This window comes from Calonectris borealis, chromosome 3 (genome assembly GCF_964195595.1).
Source record: "Calonectris borealis chromosome 3, bCalBor7.hap1.2, whole genome shotgun sequence".
Classification (NCBI taxonomy): domain Eukaryota; kingdom Metazoa; phylum Chordata; class Aves; order Procellariiformes; family Procellariidae; genus Calonectris; species Calonectris borealis.
The window spans coordinates 121,421,218-121,445,337 of NC_134314.1; the positions used below are offsets into that span (position 1 = coordinate 121,421,218).

Here is a 24,120-nt window from a genome sequence, read left to right on the forward strand (position 1 = left end):
AGGTTGGCAGTTTGTCCATGGAAAATATAAGTCTTAAGCAGTTACCAAAAGGACTAAGAATAGCAAAGTAACTGTTTTAGGACGCTCGTGATTTTTACAGGTGATTAAGAGTTAAAATAATTTCTGTGGAGTGCAACCCCCTAAGCATCAGCTTCTTTCCTTCCTCATTCTCCCATCTGCTTTTTCCCTTAGGTTAATGCCGGAGCAATCAAAGGGGGAATGGGTGCGTGAGCTGCCCCAAGAACGGATGCCTTGGGCTTGAGCAGGATTTTGGGGCAGGGCAGCATGAGCTGTCAGTCCTTTTCCTGAAAGAGTTCTGCAAAAGTACCGACTGAGCAGCACCATCAGGGAGAGAGTGTGAGAAGATGCGCGGTGATGACCGACGCCTCTGGTGTTGACCAAGAGTTGTTCTGGAGGGCGTCCTGACAGCCGGAGGTGGGAAAGAAGGTCAGTAACTCCCAAATCAACCGCAAGTTACGCATTTTTTTTCGCATGTTTCTCATTTGGTGAATGTTAGAGCTCTTGTATGAGGAAACTAAATACAAATGCCTAGGAACCAAAACCATGTCAGACAGAAAATCGAGCATGGTACGTGTGAAATCAGCTCTGGCATCCGTTTCAGTTACATAAACGGATGCTTTTCTTTGAGCTGTAGTCTGACAGGAAAATGCCATGATGGGAAGCAGTCTTCAATATTCTATATTTTGGTATTTAAGTGCTCAACTTTGCAAAATGACTGTTTTGTTAGCAGGTTTTTAATTTTAATTTATTCTAATTAAATAAAAACCACAACCCCACGTGCTCCATGGAAGCCCATCTGCCTCACGTATGGATCATCACCTCAATCCAGAAGACCAGACTGACCACTTCCATGCACGTCCCAACTGTTAGCAGTGAACAGTAGCGTGCTGCATATGGCTCTCCGTGGAGTCTACCGAGTCAAAGGGATGCTGCGCGAGGTGAAGGCGACAGAGCTACTTGCAGCACTCTTGTATTAGCATCAAAACAGGTGTAGCAGACTGGTGACATCTAAAAGGAATATAAATGTATCACTAAATTTGAAGTTACTGGCTTTCTTAAGGGGCCCAAAATTTACATTTGACAGCAAAGCAAGTTGCCTTGGTAAGCAAGGATGCATTCGTCATGGAATGGCTGCCTTACTTTGCTGTAAGTCAAATTTTTGAAAGGTGAAAGGTAAGAAGTACAGAAGGGGGGTAACAGTAATGAACTTAAATGCACATATTTAAAAGAGCTGTAGATGAGAAGTGCAAATTCTGTCCTGAAATAAACTTGCATCAATTTTTCTACTGATCTCAACCTCTCCAAAACATGAATTTGCTGATAGAGCTCATGAGCTACTTGGAGGAATGAAAATGGATTTTTTTTCTTCCTCCTCATTTTGCATCCTGAAGATCAGAACTTCCCCAATAAGAGAGTGATTCTGCCAATTGTTTTTATAGCTTCACAGTCAATTTAAGTATCCTGAACTCTCTTTGTTGCACTTGGATCAGTATCACAGAATTTGGAGAGGAGGATGTTGCGAAGACTGCCCTACTGACATTGTATCACACCTTGAGTGCAATAAAACAACTTTGGTTTGGACTAAATCATTACCCATGGAGAGCTGCAGAAAGCAACCATGCAGGTCAAAACCCATAAAAATAGTGAGACGATAAATCCTGTGGAGAAAACCCAGTCCAGGATTTACTTAGTCACCAACTTGGCCCGTTTTGCCAAAATATGTACTTTTAAATTGTCATATTTAAATCTGCACTATGCTTTGTGTGGGCGTGAAGAGAAATGACCTCCGACTCTCAAAACCACTGTTCTGTGAGTCCTGGCTTCCTGATTTCCCACAGCGGTTGATGGGAGATGACTATTCTGCTACAATGGCCAGTATGTACCCAGTACACATATAACTCACTTTCCATCTTTAAGGAATAAAGACAAAGCCTTGCAGGGATTTACTACTAGTGGTTATTTTGGCAATGGCTGATGAATGTGTATTTGAAGTTTCATTTCTCAAAAGTCCTGTGTCTTATGATTTGGCCCCCATCTAGTTACAACTGTGAAAGCTGGCTGAGAGAAGATCGCAATCACATCAAGTTAGAGTTTTTTGAGATGCGATGGAACGAGAGTTGGAAATAACTGTGTGTGGGCGTTGAGCAGCCGGGAGTACGTGGAATGCTATTTAGACAGGTCCAGGATGCTAGAGTATTTTCCTCATGTAAAGCGGCTCATTATCTGGAAAAAACATTATTTTACTGGCTGGAAGTCAAAGAAGGGGCCTCTTCATATGCAGAGGAAACAACAAGCATGCCTGGAGAAGACCACAGGCTTACTTATGCTACCTGCAAAGACCAGCCAGTCTTCCAGGGGGATTAATAATGTGGTATCTGAGTGGATTCATTCCAGCCTTTACAACGGCCTTCAGATGCTGTTCTCCTTTTGCATGCAATCATTCAGATAAAAGTTCCTGTTCATCTTTGTTGGTGCATTCAGCTGCTTTTTCTGTTGACTGTAGAAGTGAGTTGCAAAGTTTCTAAACTAAACTGGAATGGTCGATATAGGGCTTGATTTCTATGTGCTTGCCATTTCTTTTTTTTCTTTTTTCTTCTCACTTGGCCACTTCCCAGACAAATTCTTTGTTAAAGTGTCTTGAATTGATTGTTTAAGGTTGTCCTCTCATCTGGGTCCAAAGGGATAGGAGAGGGATGTGAGTCTCCTCCTCTTCTACTGCCTTTTCTCAGCATCTCTCTCCTTTAACAGCTGTCCAAAAGCACTGAAACCTCCCAACCTAAAGGTTCAGCTATTTGTTGCCTGGAATGCCTTCTTTTGTAAAGCAGGGATAAAGTGGTTTTGTGAGCTCAGGATCTCGTTATTCAAAGCAGCTCTCCTGTTGCCCCACAAAAAAGCTAGAGAATTGTTAGAGAGGAGATCTGAACAGTGATGAAAAGCTTGCCTTTCTTGTTACCTACTATTAAATATTCTCCTTCGTTGCACCTGAAGGCTACAGCTTAGCATCTTCAACTCCAAATTCTAGTCTGCCTTGAAGTAGCTGAATTGCTTCGCTATAGGTTTGAAGAAACCTATAAAAACCCTAATAAAAATCAGCAGTCCTGGAGGTTGTAACTAGCAGAGGTATCAAATGATTCCTCCCTTTTCTTTGTACTTTGTCCACATCATTGTAATAAACTACTATGGTATCTGAATGTATGTTGTCAGATATGTGGACCTGATTTGACAGAACCTCATAGATGCATACTGTGTTGCCTAGACTTACTCAAAGAAACTCCAAAATTTATTTCTGCAAGGAATTTCCTCAGTGGAGGAACTGGAGGACACATATGGGGCATCCACCCTAACCCTGTTTGAGAAGACTTTATACTCTGGAGTCTGAAACGGGAGTTGTGAAGCAGCAGAGAGAGGTTGGACTTCATCTTGTTTCCCTGAGCTGAGGCACATGATTTTGCTTGGCAAAATTGCTAAGCAACTCGCCGAGTTTAACAGCAAATGCACATCCCTTGCACATAGCTTCTAACTGAGTGTCGCTCACACCTCTGGAGCAGAACGCTTCTCGAAATCCTGGTCAAAGGAGAAGTTTCCAGCTGCGTTGTACTGTAGCGCTTCTTGCAGGGATGTGCTTGTACTTGCGTGAATGTCCGTGGGTCTGCCTGGCTGCAAACGCATTTAAATTCTTCTTACTCAGCACAGAGATCATCCCACTCAACGTTTGGTCAAAAATACCCAAAAAGTATCCACTCTCTGAGCTTTTCTTTCAGGAAATGGAGGGTGTCAGTATTAAAACAATACTTGAAGTTCCAAGAAGTAATTAGGCGGTGACATACGTGTCTGTATTCTTATCCCAGATTTTATTTAACTAATGGTTTCATTATAGTATAGCAAGTGAGATGAAGCCTCACTGAAGCCTCTGGACTTGAACAGCCACTTTTATTCAAACTAAGTTAAAGCAGCAGATAAGCTCTTTATCAAATTAGGAAGTAAAACTAGTAGAGTCTGCTTCAAAACACAGACAAAGTTTAAGAAGAAATCTAAGATAATCAACAAGAAATAGAACAAAACCAAAACCAGGCATTAACACACAGCTGGAAACTTTGTAAAAGGAATAAAGGAAGCCTTTCACTTCAAACCCATACGCTGAGGAATGATTTACAGAATGAGATCACCTTTGTGTTGGAGTAGCACCACAAATCTAGACAAGAGCGAGGACCAGAAAATAGGAAAAACCAAGAAATATTTGGCTAGTTTGGAAACTGTCACTGGCGGCAGGGGACAAGTTAAGTAGGAGCATCAAAAAACAAGTGAAAACAGACATTTGGATTTGAAACCGAGTTCTCCTGGAGAACGGGGTAGGACCAAACATTGATGGTGATTTTAGCTGCCCCCCTAAAGAAAGAAGGGCTCTGCGATCACGCTGTCCATCCATCAGTCTGTCAGCCTACCTTCATAATTTGAACCTGCTGGCCAACTTCAAGGAGATTTGACGGAAGGGTCAAGTCAAAATATGTGTAGCTCAGTCAGCCACATGTTGTGCTGCCTCTTTCTTAGCCGACAGCAGGGGAGGTGGAGAGAGAAAGGGAAAACGGGGGGGGGGGGGGCAGAAGGTGCGTAGGACCTCATACAGGACATAGAGGTGAATGCATAAGGTCAAATCGAAGCTTCTTTGGTAGCGGCCAACGCTGTGTGTCGAAGAAAGGCTGCAGCCAGAAGGCAAGTGCGTTCCAACACTTCCACACAACACCCTCCCTTTCCCCAAAAGTCAGATCGTCCTAGCTCAAATATAACTATTGCCATCTGAGAGGCAAAAAAAGTACTTTGTGGAATCACCTTGGTTCACTTCAGCATCACTGTCGAGAATAACGAGGACTTTTAAAAAAAAAAATTGGCAACAGAGCAACTCGCAACTGGGATTTGGACCTCACGTTAAAATCTGTGAAAGGAGGCCAAAGATTTTCTAAGGGTTTGTGGACTTCACGTTATTTCCTTGTAGTTTTATCCAACAGAAGAGGAAGCACCTGGTAACGTGGAAGACAAAAGCCGATCTCCATAAGCCACATAGTTTTGTGTGCCAAAAACATGTGCTGAAAAAGGAGACTTGCATTTGTTCTTGACATTTTTTTGCATCGTTAAAAAAATTTAAGGCTGGTCTTTGGAGGAAAAAAAAAAAAGACTAATACAAAAATTAATGGAAGCACGTTGTTATTTATTGGGAAAAAAAGCCATAAAAGAGATTTCTGTGATTATAAGGCAGGCCAGAAAGGAGCCTCCTGAATGCCTGGGGAAGATCCTACGTAGGAAGATTAAGATGCAGTGGAGATGGAATAAAGTCTGGGGGTAAAAAGGTTAGTTTCCAGATTTTTTGTTTGGTTCTCGACAGTTCAGTGCTAAAGTTTCTGATAATGTTTAATATACGATATAGCTCGTGTACAACATGTACAAATGTAAGTGAGACCAAATTACGTGTTTGTCTTATGTGGTAATGATGGTAAGAAGTGTAAGTAATCTATTACTAGTTATTATTTGCTTTGAAATGTATTTTGGCTACTGAATGAAACTGGTGTCAGAGGAAGTACTGTAGAAACTTAATTTGTAAAAATTCCCTTAAAAAATTGTAGTTTGGCTGAGGCAGGTGATTTTCTGACAACTTGTTTGCAGAGAAGGAATGATACTGTCCACTGTGGTAGCAACCATTGCAACAGCTACATGCTGTGCTCGCTTTTAGGAAAAGAAAAAGGTAGAGGAGTTGAAATGTTTCATCTAGAGAGGTCAGGAGAATCTTTTGTATGAAATATATCCTGTCACTTCTCACATCGGAGCTTGAGCAAGAGATCAGGGAAGACTTTACTGAAATCTGCAAAAAGAACAACTGTGTTTTGATCTTATAAAAATTTTACAGTTTAAACTTGAAAAAGCTGACCTTTGCAAATGAGAATTTGAGGCGTCAGCTAGGATAAACGTACTTCATGATATATGTCCAGAAGAACATCTGGTCTAGTTTCATAGTCCTACAAAGAGCAGGGGCCGTTAATTGTGAGGCCACTTTGGGAACTGTAGACAACGTGGACTGTGGTAAACGAAGTGACACGCACATATGCAGCTGGTTCCCAAGACTGATGGTAACGATCATTGGAGAAGGTATGAAGGAAATGGGATTTAGATGAGGCTGCCCTCATTTTTGGGAAGGTAGCTTTAGAAAATGCTGCTGGGAGAGGTGATGTTGAGTCCCCTTTACAGAAATATGGGCAGAAATTAGTAAGAAGTCAATGTTCCTCTAACAGCACACAAGCCTCAAATGCCCACTGAAGAAGGGAAATGCAAAGTATCTGACTGGTGTGAAGATTTCCTGACAGGGCTATTATGAAAAACATTTATTTGTAATCAGTCAGGTTTTGTTCAGGCCCGATACCTGAAGTCGTACATCTGGTGGGAGCACGGTAACAAAAACTATCCGAATCCTTATGCAAAACGCATCAGGCATCGGTCTAACTTTTCATCCGGTTTTGCTCGATGGCACCAGCAGTTTGAGAAGAAGTTACCCAAGGTGAGGGACAGAGAAGCGGCCCGAAGGCCCAGCAGCCCGGGAGAGGGCTGGCGGCCGGCGGGGCAGAGCTGCTTCACAGGCAGGTAGGTGGATGGGCCACGCCCGTGTCCCACCCTCGCTCCCCACAGCCCCGGGCCCGGCTCCCCCGGCCCGGGCAGCGCCTTCTCCTCCGGGAGGCCGCGGCCGCCATTTCCCGCACCCACGAGGAAGCCGAAGGCCGCCGCCTGGGCCTGGCCGGCACCCGCTCTCTCGCAGGCGCCCCCTGAGCCCCCTCGGCCGGCAGGGCCCGCCTGACATGCGGCAAGCGGACACTTAATGGCCCCCCGTCACTGTACCCAGCCTAAGGGGAAAAGTGGGGGCGCCCTGCCCTTTAGCGGCAGCCACTACGCCCTCCCCCGGGCTGAGCCCCCGCCCCCCGCCGCGATTGGTGCTCCCGTGGCAGCTGGCGCGGCATTCGCCTTCTGAGCCGCCAATCGGCGGCTACGCGGTTTCCGGTCGCCTGGCTCGCCTCGCCCAATCGGAGGGAGGCGGTGGGCGGGACGCCTCATCCTCACCGAGGCAACGGGCGGGCGGACGGTTCCGGGTGTGCGCGAGGCTGACGGCGGTAGAGGGTGAGTGCTTCGTGCCTGGTTCCGCCCTGCCCCGCCTTAGCCCGCCGATCCCCGCCTCTCCCCGGCCTGTCCTCTCTCACCTCCCCGCGCTCGCTTATTCTCCTCCCCGGGGCTCCGCGGGCAGCGGCGGGCCATAACGGCCGAGCCGCGAAGCGCCCGCGCGGGCTCGAGCGGTCCGCGCGCCGCCGCCGGCGGCGGGGGCTCCCCTGGGTGACGTCACCCCCTCCGCTGCCGCCCCCCCTCCCGAGGGGGAGGCGGTGCCCCTGGGCGTTGCCATGGCGATGGTGGGGCCCGGCGGCGGCTCCCCGGGCGGCGGCCGTTGGCCGTTGCCTCCCTGAGGCGGTAACGGGGCTGAGGGGGCGCCGGGCTGCGCCTCCTTCCCGCCCTGCGGCCGCCCCGGCCTCTTCCGCCGGGCAGGCGTGCGCGCCTTCCCGCTTGTGCGGGGGCTTCTGCCACCGTGCCAGCGAGGGGCCGCCCGTTCCTCCCCGGGGGCTTCGGTGGGGCGGCCGCGGCCGCTCTCGCCGAGGATTTTTTTTCCCAAATAAAAGTTTCTTTTCTACTCGTGTTTCGTGGCTGCCGGCTGCTCGTTTCCTCGTCAGCTTCTCGGCTGCTGCTGTTCCCTCGTGGTGGTGGAAGCGTTCCCTCGCGGGGGCTGGGCCGCTCGCTCGTGGGGTTAAGCGCTTTTCTCTGGCCCTGTTGCTCTTCGTCCTCCTCCCCCTCGGGCCTCTTACTGTAAAACCTACAAGCTGTTAAAAACAAACTCTTCCGTATTGCCGGTATCGAGACAGTGACATCGGTGTGTCCCTCTCTTCCTTCCTTCATCCCTCTGCCGCATCTGTAAGTGTTTGCTCGGTAGGAAACACTAGTTTCTGTGCAGCGAGCATTAGGCAGAGCTTTGCATCAGGGGGAATGGCGAGAGTCACCTCTTGTCTGATAGAACAGCTGTGGCGCCTATGGCAAGTGCGCTGAAAGACTGCGCAACTCGTTCTACCTTGGGTGTGACACTCGAGTTATTTACATTTTTTTGAGTGCCTGTGTAGGATTCAGCGTTACTTTTTCAGTGCCATAAGTGCTTTGGGCTATTTTGGTAAAATCATTATGGTTCTTCAGGAGGCGAACGAGAGTATATTCCTCCACCATTTCTGTAGCTGTATAGATGTAGAACAGTGAACTGTGTGACAAGGAGGGATGAGATCAGAAGTGATGAATGTATGACAGCCAGGAAAGAGAAAAATAAAGATAAATCCTAGAAGAAGCTAGAAGGGGAAAGGTTGGGTCCAACAGGAGCTTACAAAGTGGAAGCAGCAGGTTCGTGAATGAAATTTGAAAGGACTTGAAGAACGGTTTGAGATGGAAGGGGTTTGACAAAATTGAGTTAATGTGGAGGAAGTGTTATGAACTGAAGAAAATTATTGAGATAGGTTGACTAGACGTTGTCTGGTAAAAAGAAACGCATCCTCAGACCCAAGTGTATGTAAAAGGCCTGATTAGGGTTTTCAGTCTGGAGTTATGCTATTAGTTAGTCTTTAAGTGGCATCTGTATCTTCCTTTTCAAAAACGATTTAACTACCATCATTATGACTTTCCTTACCACCGTGCTATTTCTTCCATTTCTGCAAGAATATAGGTTCCTTACTTGCTCCTCTGCCATTTTACTTAAGTCTTTGTCGTGCCCCTGTTGCTGTAATGACATTCTGTGTGGTGTAATAAGATGCAGCAAAGCGGAGTTTGTAGAAAACGGGCTGTGTTTCAGCTTACTGCCTGTGCCAATGGCTGCTGGAGCTTTCTTCATTATTATTAGCAAAAAGGAAGTAAATGCAGTGATTAGGACTTTAATTTTAGCTCTGAAGTTTATACAGGAGACCATTACAATTGGATGTAGTCATAAATGCTTTTTATCTCTGTAGAGTCTATGTATTGTAGTGGTCTTTCATTTTGTATAAATATATATATTTATAACTATAACAATAAGTTCATATTTAATTTTAAAATATAAATTTATAAATATATGAAGATACCTATATACATTTAGCATCTAAGAAAAAATGAGTGGAAATACATAACTTCCTAGAAAGCTGTGCTAATTTTCATTATTGAAAGGGTGGTTGTGGTAAACCAGCGGTTTGTCTGTTCTGTGCCAGTGCTGAATCTTGCTAATCATAATTTGCATTGTTTTGGTTGTTTAAATGGAGTGGTATTTAATTACTGGAGTAAGCCATATAGCATTTGCGAAATCTGTGGTTTAAATCCTATGTATTAAACATCTCATTTTTTTCACTTCTATTCACTTTCTAGTATTCTTAGGTTACAAGTAGTCCCTTTCGAGGTGGTAGGAGTGATAGACATCATGCTGGAATGCCTTAATATCTTATAGAGGTTTTCTCCATTCATGCATTAACACTATATGCTTTTTCACTTCCTGAATTAATTCAACATGTAGAATGTCTCTGGTTTTGATTTTACCTGCTGAACTAGAAAAGTGGTGTTGTGTCAGGATTCACGTGTATTAGGCTGTGGATAAGAGGAGCAGTAAATACAATGAATTTGTTTTCTGACTCCTGAAAAATACATAGTTCTGTATTTAACTTGGGAGCTTTTTTGTTTTATATGCTGGAAAATACTGACAGTTTTTCCATTAACTTTCTATAAACGTTAGATTTTATAAAGATCTTACTGGTTAAGATCAGAAACAAATAGGGTTACTAAATTATTTGAGATCGACTTAAGCATGTTGTGGTTCACTAATAATCATGGTAGCTATCCTTACACTTACCTAGGCAAACTTTCTTTCACTGTTTTAGGCTTATTTGGCATTTCTTTAGAAATACTTTGCCATAAAAAAATTTCTTTTTTTCTTTCCCCCCTGCAAATTCGTGGAGAATAATAAGGTTAAGGGATGAAAAAATATGGAAGAGTAGGAGTTCATTACAGGATCTTAAACAGCTATTTCCTGCAAAAGAAAGGAAAAGATATGGCATTTTTAAGTGTTACTCATATGCTACAATTCTCTGGAGCACATGTTCGTAACTTCTATTGAATTTGTGTTCCTGTAGGGGATTCTGCATCCCCTACATAAAATGTAGACACAAAATCGCGCGGGCAGATGCCAGTATGTGATTTGAGGATAGGAGATTCTGCCGTGCAACCATATGTACTGTCTTTCAGCTTTTGCCAGCATTGCTACAGTGCTGTTTAGGACTTTCCACACAAGCAGGGAATGACACTTTTAAGAAGTAAAGATTGTGGCTATGGAGCATCATCACGTTAAAAACTAGTTAGGCATGATGGGTGGAGAAATAAGTTGTACTGTTGAATAAAAGGAGACCGTGGAAAGTAGCTTTCTCTCAGTCATGGGCAAGCCTTATATCAACAATTCCCTACAATGGCTGGAAAGATTATTAGGTTCAAATTAAGTCATAACGAAAAGGCTGCTTTCAACTTGAAACATGGACTTATTTTAAGTCTCATTAATACTGTTAGCTAGGGAAGAGGCAGAACTTAGAAGCCCTTCTTTCAAGAGGCATAATCTCCTTGTTTCAAACCTCTCTTCCAAAAGTTCTTTCTGAAGTTATTTGTATGAAATTCATCTCTTGAAATCAGTATCTAACATGTGTATGTGATTTGGTTTTAGGATGATTCCTCTCCAGAGTTTATTTTTGAATGGAAGGATGCTCTTTTCCAGTAGAAGATGGTGATCCTAATGTATGATCATGGAGAAGGGGATAAGTTCAGGAGAAGTGTTACCTTCCAAATCGTCTCAGGTTACAGCTGTAAAAGTGGTGGTCAAAGAGTCCGAAACAAAGCAAACCCAAAGAGGAAAACGAGTGGGATTTGTGCTTGTCCATGCAGGTAAGATGCTGAAGCATAACAGCTGGATTGGAAATAGTGCATATACAAACTAAAAATCAACTAAAATTTTATATTGGCTTTGGACTACTAGTATGTTAATGAAGTGACATTAACTTTGGGTGTAAATCTGGGAGTGGAGAGTTTGATTGGAATTTGCATTGGCTGGCGGATCTTGGAAATTGTTAATAAAAATGTAGGGTTTTGGATGTTCTGAATGGTATTTTTTTTTCCTCCTTGACAAAGAAAACCGCAAACAGAATCCCTAAATTAAATGGTTATAAAATGTCAAATTCTGCAGTTGTCTGCTAAGCTTGGGAAGGCTACAAAATGTGAGAGATCCTTCAGTCTATTCCCTTACCCTACAGAAAGACCTGTAGGATCTGTTTTGTTACTGACAGTTTCTTGCCTAGCTTGTCCGAAAGGACAGTCCAGTTAAGACTTTTTGAAAACTCCTTAGGCTGTTTGTTGCAGAACTTCACTTTTTTTACCCTTTTGAAAATTTTCCTCCAAGTCTATTTTTTTTTTTAATATATTGTTCGTATTTAAGTGAATTACTATTTATTTTTCCATGTGTAATGAAGAGATCATCTACTCAGATGTGATACAAAAATGATGTGTTATGTGTGTCTTGTTCATAAATTCTTTTCTAATAGGTTCTTTTTTAAATACTGTTAATCCTGAAAATATTAGTGATGCTTATATCTGGCTGTGTATTTGTTTTTAGCATATGTGTGATGACATGAGGTGAAATTGAGCAAAGTGGCCTGGTGTCACCTAAAATATTTGAAAAACCAACATGCTACTTGGTTTATAAAATCCTTAAGGTAAAAAAAAAAACCAAAAACAAAAACAAACCCTCAGAGAACTTATTCTGGGTTGATATTTGACAACCCTGGTATTCTATTTTAAGAGGAGATAGAATTATTCAATATGTTGTCCTTTACTGGGTTACTTTACTTTGTTTAAAAATCTTTTTCTTTCACTAGTAGTGTTAAAACTTATTTTATTAGAGTTTCTCAAAGTTAACATTTCTAGAGGTGAGGAAAGGGAAGCTGACATAAATACAAGCGTATTTTTCAAGTTCAAAAAACAAAACAGAAGAAGATGGAATATCAGTGTGCTAGTCTTGTCTGTTATTTTTCTGATGCTGTATTTAGTCGAATAGTGGGCACTGATAAATTTTTCAGGTATGGAAGTAGGGGGCACTGGCTACAAAACAGGGCAAAATAGTTGGATGCAACAGGGCAGACATAAAGACTGCAAATGAGAAAAAGGTGAAAAAAATGGTATGATCTTTATTTCCAGGAACTCTCCTGGTTCTAAAGCAGGAGTAATGAGCTCTAAAAATGTAGCATAAACATGAGAAGATGAACAGAATGGTAACTGCAGACTTGCAAATCAGCAGCAAAAGGAGAATTGGAGTTTGACTTAAAACCAACGTTTTTGCCCAATGATGGACAATAAATAAAAAAGGAAAATTCTGGAGAAGGAAAATGCTGGAAATCCTCCACGAATAAGCAAAACTGGAATCTCTTGGAGAATGTTTATAGGAACAGATTGACACTGAGATTTATACCTGTATGCTTCTGCATACTTGCTCTGTGTCCTATATTTTACTGAGTGTATTTGAATTAATGTTGGAATGCATAAAGTTGTCAATCATTGATACAAAAAGGAAATGCCAGTGTAATCCAGTCTGAGGAAGGCTGTATCTGTCTGTATCTTAATTCTTTATGTGAACTATAGGCTGTAGTTTGACAGGTAGTATGATCTCTTTTCCTTTTCCCTTAATTGTAGGTGCAGGTTATCATTCCGAATCCAAAGCTAAAGAATACAAGCATGTGTGCAAAAGAGCCTGTCAGAAGGTATGTCTTACCAGCTCCACAGTCTTGTAGTGGGAATGCAAGAAGTATATTCGGTAGCCCTGTCCCTTCAGTATGAGTGGGCATATCTGGGTTTAGCTGCTCAGGCTGTATGCATTTCTAGAGGGGAAAAAGGAGCAGCAACAGGTAACGTGATACAGAGTCAATAGAGTGCAGGGCCGTGAGGTGCAGCAACATTCTCATCAGTGGTGGCAAATAGCAGACACCAAAGGAACAGTGGGGGAACAGGCGAAAGTCACAGGTCCCTACACGGAGTATTCCTACAGCTTCCTGCACTGTTCCCGAGGCTCTCGGGTTTCTGGAGCTAAATATGGTGTCTGGATTTTTCTTTCATCAACGTCCACTCTTTTTGGAATTTATTTGAACTCTAGCATCCAGATTGCACTGTGAATGCAGGGATTTCTAGAATTCTTTTCTTCTTGATAGCTCTTATCTCCTTAATAGGAAGGGAGGTAGAAACAGGAAAAACAAAACAAAAAATCAAAACCCTCTTCCCAAAGCTGGAAAGGGAGAAATGGCAAGAGTTTAATTTCCATTGAAATTAATTTTTTTTTTATCTCCTCCAAGAACTTAGCTTTGGAACTGGCAAGTCCTGTCTACTAAGTGTTGAATGAGAAGCTCGAAGACCTGTCTCCAGGATTTCTAATGCCTTTAGCTTTCTCCAGGGAGAAGGAGCTGGGGAGCTTGGCAGGCTTTTCAGAAGAGTCTCAGAGTTGGCCTCTGATAATTATCACTTCATCTTACAGTTCTGTTGCTCAATCCTAATACGGATCTAATTCTGTAATGAGAAGCCTTAAAAATCATCCAAACTTAACACTAGCTTCATTAAAGTTGTGCATTAGCCCAGATGATACTCATTTTCCAGCTAATTATGTGTGAAAAAAGGTTGTTTGCTATTGAATTTAAGTCTAATTTGAGATTCCTGAAGCTAGGTAACCAACATAAATAACTTGTATGAAGAACAAACAGTCACAGGTTTGTCTTGCAACTGAAGATGCAACCCTAGTTGTTTTCTGGGGTTCCCTGAGAGAACTTGACTGTAAGGTCTTGTCCAGTATGGATCTAGGAAATAATATTAGGCTCCAGAAGTTAATTTTTGTGTGTGTATATAATTTGAAGATAACGTTGTCTTATTTGATTTGTTTTCGTGTGTTGGCTTTTAGATGAGCTTACTTCTAGATTCTGTTCAATTTCATGACGATTACCATGTATGGTACTAGGGATTTTTGTTGAATCTTGGAAGGAAAATTAGAAACTTCTTGACTGAAACATTAAGTGTTTGAGGACACCAGGTATAAGAATTTATTTTGCTATAAATTTGACCATGCAGGAATCTGCTACTAAATGCAGTGTCGCAGTGTCGAAGTAGTAAAATCATGCCTTCAGCTCTGCCCTCGGATGGTGCATACTGACTGTTTCCAGTGCCTCTTGTTTTTATGTCCTCTTACACTTTAAACTAATTTGGTGAAGATTTTGTTTTGTACAGGACTAGGAAAATGGAAGGCTTAGTCACAGAATATTAGAATTTCCTAATCATCAACTAAAAATTCTGTTTTACAGGCAATTGAAAAGCTACAGGCTGGTGCTCTTGCAACAGATGCAGTGACTGCAGCACTTATAGAATTAGAGGTATGAATTTCTGACTAGTAGTAAATATGTCTCTCGGGTACATTGCCAGATTTTTCTGTAGGAAGGTATTAATTCAAATGGGAAATCGACTGAGATTTCCATTTTTGTGCTGCGCTAATTTTATCTTCTGCTTTTCCACTGCAACACTATATTTTGGAGTGAATTTATTTAAAGACTTTCTAAAAATGCAAACTCAATAAAAGTTGTCTAGTTGGTGCAATTTGGTTGTCATCTTAGGTATGCCTTATCAGATAGTCTTTAACCTTCAAGAATAAATACAGTCATTAAAGACTTATTGAACACTTTGTAGAGAACTTTCTTTTTGATTTACCGAGTTACAGGCAGACTGCACTGGCTCTGCTTCTTAGATAGGGAGAAAAAATCATGCTACTGGTCACGTATTTTAACTAGAAATTCTAGGATAAGTCCTTGTTCCTTTTGTTTGCATTAATATCTCACACTGAGTTATGTTTCATTTCTTGAAATTATGATCCAAAGAATTTAGGTGTAGTTAGTCTTTAGTAGTTCTATTAACACTCTCATGTAGTAATTATATTAAGGTAACTGTCTCTGAGTATGCTTTCTTGGCTTGTGTTATTCATATCTTTTTCAGTTCTTTGGGATAATTGTACAAAAGTGATTGCATAAATTGAACGCTGCTTGTCTCTCCATCCAATTAAAGGACTGTGTGAAAAAGGAGTAGGAATTTTAAGTTTTCCTTTGTCCCACAACATACTTTTGCTATGTGCTTGAATTAATGCAGTTCGCAGAGGCTTTTTTTCTTACATTTTTTACTTTGTGTCTGTATGATCTCTGATAGGATAAGAGACTAGAAGCAGGCTGTTCAGAGAAATGTGATTTCAGTGTAAGATAATGCTTTTTTCTGATTTTTATTACAAAATATGTGTAGAAGAATAGGACAAGTAATGCTTTTATTTCAAAATGGTACTTGTTAATTAAGATAGAAAGTCTTGATAATCATAAAGAGATGAGCAGCTGTTTGTGAGGTTTTTGGAAAAGTGTCTTTTTGGAGTGATGGGGTTTTTACAGCATCTGACTTTAGTGAAGAGTCCCTGTGAAATAATGTAGAAGAGAGTAAATCTAAAAGAATTTCTGGGATATAAATGAGGCAGTTTGGTTATTGTCCCAGGTCCACTAATCCCTCATGGCAGTAATGACTGAAACAGGTATTCCTCTTCTCCTGTAAGGAGTAATTGCTTCTTTCTCTCCAACTTTATTAGTAAAGAAGGAAGGCAAGGTAAGTGTTGTGCTGTAAAAATAATTTCCTGGGTTTGGAATTTATGGTACTATTCTGAGAGGGTTAGCAGTGGATTTGCTTACACGTATGTTGGGAAAGTGTTAATTAACATACTTGATAGGGTTAGAGTAAGGCAGGCAGTATGTACTTTAATATGTATTAGACGTGCTGACTAGGAGCCAAGACTTCAGTCATACTTTTAACTTGGCAAGTTTCTTGGCTTTAAACAGTACTTTTGGTCTCCACTGAACTATTCAAATATGCTTTCATGTGTTATCTTACACATTAGAATATAGCTAGGTGAAAACAAAAGGTATCTCTTTAATGGAATTATTTACAGTGCACTTCCATAAACTAACTGAGGCTGCTGTTACTCCACAAGATTGTTTTGTGTGTCAGTTCCCTCCTCAGTGGGGAAAAATAAAAATCTACTTTGTGTTGTGATTTTTATCGTGTTGCTGAGCTACACAGAAGAAAACATATTTTAAGAAGCCTAACTTAACAGTTATATATCTCTTTGCAGCTGTGCCTGGGGTAAATATTTTATCTGTTTTTGTTATCCCCAAGAGACTTTTCTTCTTTTACTTCAGTAGATTTAAATACTCTGAAGTGACATCTGTGTAAGAAGTTATGGCTTTAAAATGAAATTAAAACCTTTTTATGAAATTACTCCTATCAGCAACCTTTTTCTCCTCATCTGTCTTGCTGCTATCGTGGTCATGCCCGCCATCATTCCACTTTCGCGCTTTGTAATTGTCTTAGGTAGTATTTTTATGTGTACTGTTGCACAAAACCTATTTTTTTTTCCTTTTTCCTGTTTTTAAGATTAAATATTATTTTGTTCAGGTTGTACTGCTGTCATTAATGTAATTGTTGGCTTTCATTTATTCATTAAGTGATTTATATAACCTCTTAATTGTGGGTTGTTCTCTCTGTTACTGGGATAAAGAATATTGGGTTTGGGATTTGGGCTTCTTTTAAATTAAAGTACGTAGCTATGCAGTTACATTGAGGAAAAATCAAAGGTATGCTCAAACCAGAAAATGGTGTGGTTTGCAGTGGAAGTTTTTTGGATCTGGTAAGAGAAATTCCAATGTCAGGTTTCAGAATGTTGAAAGGTTTGTATCTACTCATATCTCATTCTGAACAGGACTTCCAGACATCTCTGCCATTTCTGGAGCTGCATCTTCTCTTTTAATTCTGATTTTTTTTCCTATTGCTTTATGGAAAACAGAAACTGCATGTGGCAAGTCAACAAAGCAAACAGAATAGTTTTTCTCATCAATTACAAAATTTTATGGGTAAAAATGCAGGTTTGTATGTTGACTGTCTCTGTAATGAGCTATCACTACCCTTTTTTTTATGAAGGAAAAAAGAGTGACTTTTCGTAAAGTACTTCAGCATTGTAATTTGGCAAATACATAGTGAAAATCTGTATGAAAACAGTTTGTTTACATGTGTCAATGTAATACAGATTAAGATACAGAACAACAAAAGTTTGTACAATGCGATAACAGATTCCATTGTGGAGTACTCTTTGTAACTTCTTGATATTTTGGTTGCTGTAGAAAACATTGCTGTGAGTTTATCTGAAATATTTAATCACTTTTTAATGACATCATTTAATCTAGGACTTTTAATGCCGTATTCCAAAAATCTGTAGGTTTTGCAAGGCACAAATATCTTTTCATGGAAGTGTCACAAAAGATGAATTTTTTTTCTTCAGTTCCGCTCAATTACACAACTCCTATTACACAGAATTTCAGCTAATCCAAGAGGCATCACTTCAAAGACTTGTTGAGGCGCAAGACTTGCTCTTGATCTTTTATGAGCAAGCTGACAGTTTGCTTGTGGTATGCTGTCTGTTTTTTGTTTTATTTTTGCAGGCGGAGAAATGGAGAAAGAACAGCCTTTCTTTGTTGGACTATATGAATCTCAAGTGGAATAGTGTTCTGTGATTAAGATAATAATGCTAATAGTTAACTAGAGCAAAGGTAGATTTCTTTTGCAAAGTAATGAGAGCAGCTGACCCAGAATACTGTTAAAATAACTGTGCTGGTCTTCATGAGCATCAGCTGTATTTGATAAGTTGATTAAAGGCAGTTATGTTTTCCAGGTTGTGAACTCTGTCATTGCAGAGAAACAAATGAACATGTTACCTCTTTCAGCTTTTGGTAATAAAATGGGTCTGGACAAGGTGCTTCATAAGACTCATCATTTACACTGTATGCTTCTACAAAGACATTATTGCAGTACCATTTCTTTTTGCACTCTTGCTTTCAGCCACCATATGAAGCCTGAGTTTCTCTTGAAACACAAAGGGATTTGGGCAGCTTTTTTTGGGGAAGGGAGGCGGTCCCCCTTCACACACCCGCCTTAAAACTTGCAGTTGTCAACAGAACCACATGCTGATTGCATTTATAGCTGGCTGTGAGAGCAATGTGCAATTGCAAGCTTTTCTTTGACTATAGAGCACTTCAGAAAGTCTACTGTTCAGGTACTGGAGACAAGAACATAAGTTTGTTGTAACGAATGATGAAGATTTCAAACTTTTTCTGAGTTCATTAATCCTGTGTGTAGATCACTTGTTTCTTTAATCTGACTTCAGTAGAATGTTCTTTATGAACATCATTTAAATTGGAAATTAATATGATTGATGGGGAAGCAGATGTCACATTTTGGGTTTTGATCTCCTTGCTACTGATATTACTCAATTTACTCTGTATTTTTTGTTGTTGTTGTGGATCAATGCAAAGAATATTTTGAACCTGTCTGTATACTCAAGCAGCGGGTTTGCGTGGCTGTCAGCAAAATTTTGCAGTGAAAGAACTTGTTTCTTGTTGAATTGTTTTTTCTTTGGTTTTGTTTATTTATTAATTTTATAGTAATTAAGATTTTTGAATATACCACCTTAGTCCCAAGGACTTTTCTTTAAAGATGAAAGCACAATGCCAGCAGCCTTGTTGTATTAAGGCAGTCACCATAGATGAACTTTTAATGGGTAATGAACTAGAAGTCGTTAATTCTAGTTAAAAGCAATACTATGATCTTTTGCAGCAGAGTGGCTAACAGTAATCTGTGACAAAAGTGTTCTTTGAAAACATTTTAGCTGGTGTAATTGAAAGGAACGTGACTCATCCTTGTAGACTACTACTTCTTGTCACTAAATTCCCACAGACAAAAAAAATTAAAATTACAGTGTGTAAAAAGAAATGCCTATACTATAGACCTTGAATCCCTTTTAAAAGTTGCAAATAAACCATGGCCAAAACTGTGTCGAAGATGGATGGAATGTTCTTTAATGCATGTTGAAAATAGAGCATTTTAACTATTTGCCTAGATGTAATTCAGGACTATTAGTGTTATAGTGTTGAGTAACTTCTTCAAGCATTCCAACTTTGACCGCAGCTAGAAGCTTCAGCATGCCTGTGTTTGCTGCCAGAACATTTATAAATACATCTTGAAGTAAAAAGGATTCTAAAAATAAGTCTCGGTAGCTTCTGAGTTTTTACAAGATGGGTAACTTGGGAAAATGAAACTCTTATTTCACGTCTTAAAGCTTTGTATTATCTCCTTTCCTACAGGTTTACCTTGTAAGTTAGAGATACTTCAGTGGTGGAGTAATTAGCAGGTAGTCTAGTATTTTTCACATAATTGAAAGCTTACGGTTTGTTAAAATGCTTTGAATAGCCATTTGTCTTTTTCCTCTTCTTTTTTACTTTTCTATAGTAGTAGGGCTTGCTGTTATCATGCAAAGCTCATGCTTGGTTTGCTTTCTTGTCTTTTTTTCAGTCTGTTTAGAAATATAACGGCGGATCTCTTCTTGTGTTTCTAAATAAAAGTATATTCCTGAAGATACCTTCTGTATTATAAACCTTTTCCTCCTTTCCCTTCCTCCCTCTTCTTGGATACATGCTTTGATTGGGTTCTTCCCCATCCTATGGTAGTCATATAGTTCTTGCAGTATTGCATTTTTCTGTCCGAGGGTATGAAGACACTGCTTCAGTTAGCTCAGTTTATTTTCTTCCCCCTTTGAAAGCATGCATGCTTCTGTTTTAATAATGTTTTTGCATTCTTTGAAGGTTTTGAATTTTCATTTCAAAATACACCTGAATTTTCATAAGTTGTATTCCTCCATTTGTATTACAGAGTCTTGAAATCTTTTGGTCAGACTTTGCAGAGATTCATACTTTCAAAAAGAGATGTATTTGTGTGGTGTATTTCATGTCCTTCCCTATTCATAGAAGTAAGTGTGAATTTCTGTTTCCATTTTTTACAAAGGTTTTTCCCTGCCTCATTTCAAAGGCTTTATATCTCATCTCAGAGACACTCAGGTAGGTATGAAAAATTCCATGCATTCACACCCAGTTTCTGCACTGTCTAAAGCTGTTATCAGATCACCTTTCAGATCTGTGAAGTTAGAGTAGACCATCTTCCTCTTGGCAATTCTGAGACCATCGTCTTAATTGAGTGCAGTCTGATTGTAAAGCTAAGTAAAGCTCCACAGGAATTTTGAACACGTGCTTGGAATTTGGTCTTTTTACTGGAGAAGTTACTCATGTTGTGACTGATTGTACTGATAAGATTCCTTCTGAGTCCTAAAACGAGAGAGTTACGCTACCAAAGAGGCACCTACAATTTTGTTGGTGTAGACTTCTTATTTATCCAATATTCTGTAGTGTTTTGATAAATATTCTGTAGGGAGAAACAGATAGCATTCCCTTTGTCTTGAGATCCTCTGAAAAAGTGGTCTCTTGGTGCATCCTTGATGTTGTGCCAGTGAAGGTGCTATGCCAAAGCATCAGGCACATCTAGATTTTTTGGAAATAAAATGAACTGGTGCCACCTGTATCCTGTATTATTTCCCTACCCTCTTTTGATTATCAGGTGGTTGTGTCTTGACTGTAGAAGGATTCTGGACAGTGTTACTAGGACTTCTGTTCTGATGGGTCCTTCTTACTCCCTTTATTTGGCCATGACATCTGCTCTTAAGGTAACAGCTGTCTTTGCTTTGTGGCAGTGACAAATCTGTAGAGCACGAAATTCTTCCTCTTTGCTAGTGCTTTTGAGTATAATGCACTGAGCAAATGTTTTTGGAACAGAACATTAGAAATTTGTCTCCAGGCTTGCAGGTCTATGCACTCTGATTACCCATGGGCAGGGAACTTGGACAGCACTAGAAGTAAGCATTGTTCATCCTAATGCATTCCTGTTTTTACTTTGTCCTCCAAGTATCTTTCTGAACATTCGCGTTCAGATTCCTTCCATCACTTCTCTGCTCCTTTTGTTCTAAACTTCACTGACTTAATTTTCTTCATACTTGTAGAGCCTGGGGAGCAATGAAGTCAGTTAAGCCAGCGGCTGCTCTGCAGTCTTCCACCTTTTCAAGGCCATCATCTTGGTAGCCTTTTTTTAATCATATTCCCCCCCTCCTCCCCTTCTAGGGAAAGTTATTCCCTGTGCGCTAAACTGCAAATGTTTCATTATCCTAAAATGTTTTCAAATTCACTTATTTGCTGAGAGGCATAGCTGTCAAAATGAACACCACAATGAATATACACAGTGAATTTGAAGATCTATTGTGGTGTAGGATAAAATAGGATGGGATAAAATGGGATAAAATCTTGTGCTGCTTCTTGGATGCAGAAGGAAAAAGCAGAAAATAAAGAGGAGTAGTATAAAATGAACACGGAGAGATTACAGTCTGTTCTATGATTATGTATTAATCATTATGTATTCGTGATTCTTCAGGAAGATAGTCTTTTGGTGACTAACACTTAGTCACACTTTAAAACACTTTAAAAATCTCTGTAAATTAGAATCAACATCTTGCAAAAAGGGTTTTGAATTTACTCGCTACTTGCTCATTTGAAAGTTAACAAAAACTGACATATCAAATTTAATTTTCATTTCTGTGAGCTCTTTCGTTTCCTTGTATTCATTACAAATTAGTATGTACAAAAAAAACCAACTTCACTTAACATTTAAGAGAGAACTTTAAGCTGTTTCCAGTAGATTTGTTTCCTGATTCAGCTTTTATTACGTGTACTGTAAAAGTATGACCATCTAATTTCATTGACGTGTTCATATGTGGTCTAGTCAACCATTTTTCTTTGTCGCATCAGGTTGTAATAAAAACAGATATGGAACTCTGAAGGTGTGCAGCATCTCTGAAATTTTACTGTTTGGCTGTTCTGGGCTGTTACCTTTCTTTGTTCTGTACTCGTTTTGTGCTTGTGTCTAGAAAGAGGGGGTTATACTGAGCTGGCAGTGAGACTCCTGGACGGTGCTGCTTTGAAATTTTGTGTTTTTAAAGTCACGGGAATGCTCTGATGAAATGAGGGGTCAAGAATGGATGTTTTTAATTCTAGCACACAAAACTTCTTGTCTGAGAACCCTGAGTTAGCCAAAAGCTATAGAAGGTGCTAATAAAAGAGGAGTTAGGTTTTTAATTAGTTTATTAAATGTTGTTCCATACTTTCTATGAAATACATCTTGTTTTTTATTCAAGAAACTTCCAGACTGCAGTAATGACTGTCCTTTTGCTGATGATCAAACAGAAATTTTACAAAGTGAATTGTTACTGATGCCGATTCTTTATTTGTGCATGCAGAGCTGCAATCATAGGCTTAGAATGTTAAGGAAAGGTACAGTTCTGTTTTGCTGCTGTGTCATACTTAAGAGTTTCAAGGGTAGACTGTGGTCTGTGCAGAGATTATTAGATGTTACTTGAACGTTACTTGACAGGTAGGGACCAAATGAAGTATGTGTTTTTTGGGAGGGAGGGAGAGGTTTTCATTCGTGTTGTAAGGCTTTTGCTTGCGTATAAATGATCATCTTAAATTGTTGGTTTTTATATTAGCGCATTATTACACTTGAGATATATCACACCCTATAGAGGATGTAAGGTATCCATTGTAGTAATTTGAGATGCCCTCTTCCAATTGCTGTTGTTTTTGTTGTGGAAGGTTAAACTACTAGAATAAGAAAGCGCACTGCACCAAGATCAGTGTCATCAGATCAGTTATACAAAGATTTTGATCTAGTCTGTTATGGATGTGGCCTTATAGTATTTTGTTCTTATTTTTAGGATTCTCCTTTTACAAATGCAGGATTGGGGTCTAACCTAAACCTTCTGGGTGAGATAGAATGTGATGCCAGTATAATGGATGGAAAGTCATTAAATTTTGGAGCGGTTGGAGCACTGAGTGGTATGTTAACTACGTATTATAAAGCTAACTATTGATTTAAGTTCAAATATCAATTTTGTTCTTCTTTGTTACTTTTTTGGAGGGGGGGGACATTGTAAATACTGCCCCCAGAATTAAATAAATTCTGTCACCTTTAAAAAAGGGGGAGGCATTCCTGCTCCCTGAAATACTGTTTTGTGTTAATTTGCTTTGTGTAACATATTGTCTTATTAGTTCACTGATAATCCTTTGATGCAGAACAATTGTATGATACTACACAGTATTCACAATGGGTGTGAGTTTGCTCAGATGAATTTGTAGCATGATAACTTTGTAACAAAATGCAATTATTAAAAAAAATTGCAAGCATTTAAATTAGGCTTTATATTTGTTTTTGTTCTCTGTCTCCTCGAAGAACTTACCGGTATATAATTCAATCGTGAAGTCAATTGATATTTTGATCTCGTAGTTAAGTTGGTCAAATTAGAATCCTAAGGGACCAAAGTTTCCTTTATAGTGTCAGAAGGCTATGCAAGGTGCTAGCCTCCAAACTGAAGCCTCTCATGTGTTCTTGAGAATGGGCACAGCTGCTCATCTGTCAAGCTGTTTGCTTGGGACATAAAATTTCTGTATACTGTAAATTTTTTTAATCGTAATTTCTCTCACATTATCAGTTTGGATTTATTTTGTGTGTTACTGTTATAAGGTTAGATACATGTGCATATGGGACTTATTTAATCTGAGGACTAATGTGCTTCTCTTTTTTTGTCTGGTTTTAGCTTTCAGTACAAAACAAAAAAGGTATACAGTCCCAAATAGGGATTGTTGAGGTTTTGTCATAAGTACATTGAAGAGCCTTAACTTACTATTGAATAGCTTTTTTGACAACATTTCAAGCTTTGTTCTTTATCCTAGAATAGTTCTAAACCGTGGTAATAACTTCCTCATGTAGATATAAATCTAAAATAAATAGTAAAATTAAGTGTTTCAAGGCTTGTTTGTTACAAAAAGTATCCTTCCAACCATGGGGAAGGAGGAAATGAGGGAGTGAGAGAAAGCTAAGCCTGAATCCTATAATCCCTGTTCTGGCCAGATAGATCCAAATGAAAGCTCTTTCCATCTTGACAAATTAATGCTC

General features: G+C 39.9%; 2 protein-coding genes across 2 annotated transcripts in view; both read left to right on the forward strand.

The window, feature by feature from the left end:
- ESF1 (ESF1 nucleolar pre-rRNA processing protein) overlaps positions 1 to 3,212 on the forward strand; it is a 40,206-nt gene extending 36,994 nt beyond the window's left edge. The window contains exons 16-17 of the transcript XR_012673245.1: positions 193 to 447; positions 813 to 3,212. The gene's annotated coding sequence lies outside the window, so the exon portion shown is untranslated. The remainder of the gene's footprint in view (positions 1 to 192; positions 448 to 812) is intronic.
- Positions 3,213 to 10,809: 7,597 nt separating this feature from the next.
- Positions 10,810 to 24,120, forward strand: part of TASP1 (taspase 1) — an 85,571-nt gene continuing 72,260 nt past the window's right edge. The window contains 4 exon segments of the mRNA XM_075147704.1: positions 10,810 to 11,022; positions 12,820 to 12,887; positions 14,466 to 14,534; positions 22,883 to 23,003. Coding sequence (XP_075003805.1) covers positions 10,878 to 11,022; positions 12,820 to 12,887; positions 14,466 to 14,534; positions 22,883 to 23,003 — 403 coding nt within the window. The 5' untranslated portion in view covers positions 10,810 to 10,877.